The sequence below is a fragment of the Geospiza fortis genome, unplaced genomic scaffold (assembly GCF_000277835.1).
Source record: "Geospiza fortis unplaced genomic scaffold, GeoFor_1.0 scaffold5, whole genome shotgun sequence".
Taxonomy (NCBI): Eukaryota; Metazoa; Chordata; class Aves; order Passeriformes; family Thraupidae; genus Geospiza; species Geospiza fortis.
The window spans coordinates 629,337-635,185 of record NW_005054421.1 but is presented as its reverse complement, the minus strand read 5'-3'; the positions used below and the strand labels follow the sequence as shown (position 1 = coordinate 635,185).

Genomic DNA, 5,849 nt, shown 5'->3' with positions numbered 1-5,849 from the left:
ATTCCTGCTTGTGGACATGCCAGCAGGACCTGTGCCCATGCACCCTGCAGCCCTTAGCACCCTGGCAGCTTTGGGGAGCACAGCCCAGGCTGGCTGTCCCTGTGGTCCCTGCTCAGTCTGGTCCCAGATGCAGTACTGCTCCCTGCAACTCCACTGGTTTGTTTAAACATCTTCTTCTTAGAACATCTAAGTTTTTACAGTTTTCCTGATAGTTTTTAGTTCCTAATACCTTTTGAAGACTGAAGTTATGTAAAGGAGATCATGTGGGCACTCTCAGAGCAGTTTGGCCACTGTCCTGTGCCAAAGAGCAGCCTTGAAATGAAGAGCTGGGGAAGGAGAAGCCAAGACACTGCAGAGCAGGAGATGTGTCAGGTTGGAGATGCTGATTCTTCATCAGCTGATTCCCTCTGTGTTTGCAGTGGAATTTCTCCAAGTGCACCGGGTCCCTTTGGGATGAGGATGGTTCTGTACAAGTGAAAAGATGATTATCATGTTGTTGTATTTATTTGGAGAGGATGTGCAGCAGTTTTCAGACAGCACCACGCACCTAATTGGGAATTCAAATTCCAGCTGGTAGATTGAGGCTGAAAGGCAAAGCTGTGGGATGGAAACGGGCAGGCACAAAATGCTGAGGCTCCTAATCTTTTACAATATGTTTGTTTAATACAAAGTGGTCTATTGAGATTGTTTTGCAGAGTAGAATAATCATTGTGTGCTGACTAATGGGAGACAGCAAGCTGTTAAAGAGCATCAATTAACCATACAGGAGGAGATTATTGAGTATTTTCACAAGCATTCAGGATGTGAAGAGTAAAGGATATTGCTTGAAGGTAACCCTTGGAGATTTTTAGCAGTTGAAATCTATAAACTGCAACAAGAGTATCTGTGGCCATACATATGTTTGCAGAGCCTTCCAAGAACAGAACTGGAGTTAGCTTTGCAGTTCCAGATTGTGCTGATAGGAAATAAATAGTGCTTTGCTGAACTTGTTATGTTATTTAATATTGATAATTTAAAAAATTTCCCCTCTTAAGTTTATCTAATTTATCTCAGGAAACAGTGGTCCTCTTTATAGAAGCTAGCGTGTGCAACGTCCTTCTGATGCTTGGGTGCAGGTGCTGTTACACTTCTGTTCCCTGGCTCTAGGGTTGCTGTCCTGGTCCTTAGAGCTGCTCCTGCTTGCCTGCAGTAATTCCCATCCCTGCTGCTGCTGTGGGTCAGAGCTGGATGCACTCAGTGCTCAGAGGAGCACGCTGCTCCTCCATCATGTGCCTTGTTTAATGGATAATAAAATTCTCCAGTTTTGACTGGTGGAGGGTATGAAAACCTATGTTTCATTAAGAATGCTTTTATACAGCCTTACTGTGCTTCTGCTGGAGTTTAATGTGAAAAATAAATAACATCTTGTGGGCTCTGTTTGCTGAGTGATGTTGTTGTTTGTAACTGATGGGAAATTTTTCCCATCCTGGATTCCAGTGTTAAATCCACTTTGTGCAAACATCATTTCCCATTTATTCATTGGCTGTGGGGAGACCAGATAACACTGAATTTATTTTTTCAGTTTTGTTCCTTCTGAAGTGGTGTTAGAGGATTGCACCTCAGTTATTCTTACAGCCAACAGCAAGAGATGTCCCTGGGATTCCTTGGGCATTATGATAAAGAGGGACCCCTGGTTCTTGGACAAGGACAAAGATAGACTTCTCTCAGCTGCAATTCTCTGTTCAAATGCCTTAATCAACAGAGGTCTCCTTTAACAGATGGTTCTGCATCGATAAAGCCTTTAATGTGTTAGTAAAAATTCAGAGACATGTACTCCTTTTCTGATTTGATTGATTCTCTTAATCTTCTGTAAGCCGAGGCTGAGGGGTGAGAATAACTCATCAGAAGACTATGGAGAGGATTAATTACTTGGCTGCAGAACTCCTGAAGATATTCTGCAGGAAGATGTGGGATGAGCGAGCGAAGCCCTGGTGAAGTTGGTGTCTGGAGGAATTCAGCTGTGACTGCAGCTGTCACACCTGCAGTGTTTCACTGTCAGAGAGTGCACACTGATCCCCTGCATGCCATCCCCTTCTCAGCTTGGTTCAGTAATGAAACCTTCCCTCCTGATCTGGGGGCTAAAATTCCTTTTCTTCTCGCAGACAGCAGCTGCTCTGAGCCTGAGCAGCTGCAGCTCCACAGGGGAAATGCTGCAGGTGCTTCACTACCTCAGGACCCTTGTCCTTGCAGCTGGGGCTGCTTTGAGCTCTGCCTGATCTCTGGTGCTTCAGAGAGCTGCCAAAATATCCCTGACTTTACAGGGAACTTGTCAGAGCTGTGATGTCTGAGGTACAGATATCTTAATGCAGATCTGCAGATCTAAAACCCTGAGGAGTTGTTCAGCTTCACCCACGGGCAGGAGGGGGAGGGGTTGCAGAGCAATGTCAAGGCTGGAAGGGGTATCATTAGCACTGAGCTTGACCTGAGCTGAGCTTTGGCCAAAGGCTTTGTCCCTGGAGCTGCACTGAAGCATTTCATGGTTCATTATCCTCACAGTAGGAAACAGTGTCTTACTCTGAAGCTGAATATCTTAACTCGAATTTTGATCTTCTTATGGCTTTGTCAGCAAAGTCTGATCTTTACCACTTTTTTCCCCCACTTCCTTTTAGGAAGTAAAACAAACTCTGTGTGTGTCTCCACGAATGGAATATTTTGACCTCTCTAAGTTTCACATTCTAAGGTTTGTTTTCTGGGCTGTGGGTCCCTGGATGCCCTGCCTGTGACTCCTGCTCTCTGTTTCCCTGTGGTTTTTTGAGGCACAAACTCCAGAACTGTGCACAAGTCTCAGGAGAGCTCTGGGATTTGTGCAGGTTGCAGAGGCAGCATTGCTCTGGGGGAAACTTTGCTGCTTTTTGACTGAGTTGATTTGGCAGCTTTTTGCCATAGCAGAAACAGAAAATCCCATTGGGCCAAGAGCCATTTCCCTGAAGGCCTTAGCAGGGTGCCTCTTTTACAGATGTTTCCCCACTGACAAGTGCATTTTGAGATGAGTCACTGAATTCATATTTAATCCACGAGTAAAATTGGCAAGGCAATTACCATCTTGCAAGTTCTTCAAATCAAATTGTTGGAGAACATTAAATCAAATGCTTTGGAAAAATCCCAGTATATACAATTGCTTTTATAATCCAGACTGTGATGCTGTCACAAGAGAAACTTTTATTTTATTGGGCCTTGTCTTCAGTGAAAGTGTGCTGCCTGGTACTCATTTTGGTCTTGGCCTCTGCTTGACTCTGCTCCATTATTTTCCTTTTCCTAATTGTTACCCCATAACGAGAACTGAGAATTAAGGAATTGCTTGCTTACAGTTGTCACCCCTACTTTTCAGCATTGCCAAGTGCAGGAAACATTTGCAAACCAAAATAATGCTGTTGTTCACGAGGCAATTGATCTGTTATGAGACCCTGGTGGCTCAAAGCACAGCAGGGATGCAGGTGACTCTGCTGGCTCTCCCTTTTTGCTGCATGTGTTTTGCTCTGGAGCCCACCACCTCCCCAGGGAGAGGGAAGCACGCAGAGACCTTGTGTGTAAATCATCACTGAGGGGCTGCTGGACAGGGAATGTGCAAACAAGTGACTGCAGGCAGCTCTCTGGGTCCTGAGGCTGCTGCCTGGCTGAAGGCACAGCCCAGCTTCATTCACTTTGCTCTGCCACGTGCTTTAGTTTACACTCACAGCTGGCTCCTCTTTTTGGTTTGTCCTGGTCCAAACATGATGATTGGTGTTGTTTCCTGGGGGGAGGATTTCTTTCACACAAATGTACCCTGCTCTTCCCTTCCTCTTTCTTCCCTCTACAGGTGGCAACAAGAGAAGAACTGCAGAAGGAGAGGTTCTCTGCCGCTGCTAGAAAAGCACAGGAAAGCACTGAACTGAAACTGAGAGGTCTCACAGCCCTCTGTGCTCCACAGAAAACCAGAAGGCATGGTTTGTGCAGGCTGGTGCTGAGGGACAAGCAGCCTGCCAGCAAGATGGCCTTTGGCCAGTGTGTGTCCAGGGAGGCTGCTGCAGCTGTCAGTGCTGCAGAGGTGATCAGAGAGCTGCAGCTGAGGGAGGCCAGCCTGCAGAGAGAGCTGCAGCAGCTGCAGCAGCAGTGCAGGACCAGGCTGGATGGGATTGCAGAAGGCTTGGAGGGAGTGATTTGTATCTCCCCTTGAAGAGAGAAACCTGGGCTGGGAGAAGCAAAGGAATAGAGTGGCTTGGTCACATTTTGCAGCCTGGCACGGGGGAGTGTGAGCTGAGGAACCAAATGGAATTTCTAATTCTGCAGCCTGGGAATCATAACTTGTTACTGCTTTGTGAGCTGTGCTGGGGCCACAACCCCGGTGCTCTCTCTGCAGCCCCTTTATTGCTAACCCTGCCAATTAAATCCTGCATTAGGCCTTGGTGGGAGTGTGCATAAATCTCCCTTTTATCTTCTGGATTTCTGGTTCTTCTGCTGAGCCCTGGGCTCTTTACAGTGCTCAGCTGTGAGGCACGGTGTACACTGAGGCTGTGCATTGAAGTACTAATTGCATTCAATATTTCCCAGCAATTGGAAGAGTTCATTAGTCAGAAAAATCCAAGTATTGGAGAACATGAAAAATACCAAGGCTTAGAGGGATTGGAAATATTCAAGAGTGTGTTGTTTTAATTCAGCTGCTCAGAGTATTTGTGGCAGCTATAATGTAGTCACAATAAAGAAAAACAAATGCCTAATAATAAATAAAGCACTGCACTGATTTAATTTACTGGTGTGATGCACTTGAAGTAATTGGGTTCTCAAAGAGAACAAACTAGAAACCATTCCATCAGGTCCTGAGTCCCAGTGAGATGGATAACTTCTGGAGCTGCTACAGAAGTGTCTGTGATACAGAAATACAGCCCTAACTTCCAAGCGTGAGGAGTCTCCAAGTTCTGTCTCTGAAGGCTTCTTCCCTTGGAACAGTGAAATGCTTTTCCTTTGGCCTTAATTTCCTACCCTCTTCTGGTTTGCTTTCACCAAGGAATATTTTTATGTTCTAGTTGTAAACTCTGAGGAATAAATAATATTTAAAGAAACCTGTCTGCTTTTCATTTGTGAATTGCTGTGAGCAGTGGGATTTCTTTTGTCTGGGGAAGCAGCCCCAGGGAGCAGGGTGTTTGTGTGTGCTGTGCAAGGCTGTCAGTCACAGCCAGTGTTCCTGCTGGCAGCTGGCACTGGGAGTGACACACAGTCCTGGAGCAGAAACACCCTGTGGGACTGGCAAGGTCCGTGTCTGGGGCAGGTGGCCCCAGGCTGCTGCTCCTGGAAGAATCTCCATGGCTTTGAAAAGCCAATCCACACCACTCTGCTTTCCAAACCGTCTCTGTAGGTGCAGGGCACCTGTTCCAGGCTGGTACAACTGTGGGCAGGTGTTGCCTCCAGGACTGCTGACATTTAATGCATGAGAGGGCTCATTCAGACAGATTTCACAGAAAATTATTAATGAATGGGAGTGAAGCAGTATATCCCAGAACTAACAAGTGTGGCAGCACCAGTCTCTCTCTCTTTGACTATTTTATATCCTCCTTTAGCTTTTATACAAGGAAATTTTCATACTGCATCACATTTAGATTTAAAATGCTGCCCTCAAAAGATCTTTTCTTCTCCTGGGATACTCAGCAGAGAAGAGTGGGCAAATATTCTTGAGTGTGGCAAGAGCCCTCAGATTCAAGTGCAGATCTAGCTCATGGCCTGCTGTGGCTTCTCAGGGCTGGATGCCAGGATTTATTGCCCTGCTGTGCACTGACCCTGGCAGGAGTCCCCTGGGGGTGACATTTCCTGGGGTCAGCCCTTTGTCACCACACACTCAG

The 5,849-nt window shown here is 46.3% G+C and overlaps 1 protein-coding gene across 1 annotated transcript in view; it reads left to right on the top strand.

The window, feature by feature from the left end:
* Window positions 1-5,075, top strand: part of TEDC1 (tubulin epsilon and delta complex 1) — a 71,785-nt gene extending 66,710 nt beyond the window's left edge. The window contains exon 8 of the mRNA XM_005426703.2: window positions 3,836-5,075. Coding sequence (XP_005426760.1) covers window positions 3,836-4,192 — 357 coding nt within the window. The 3' untranslated portion in view covers window positions 4,193-5,075. The remainder of the gene's footprint in view (window positions 1-3,835) is intronic.
* Window positions 5,076-5,849: the final 774 nt, after the last annotated feature.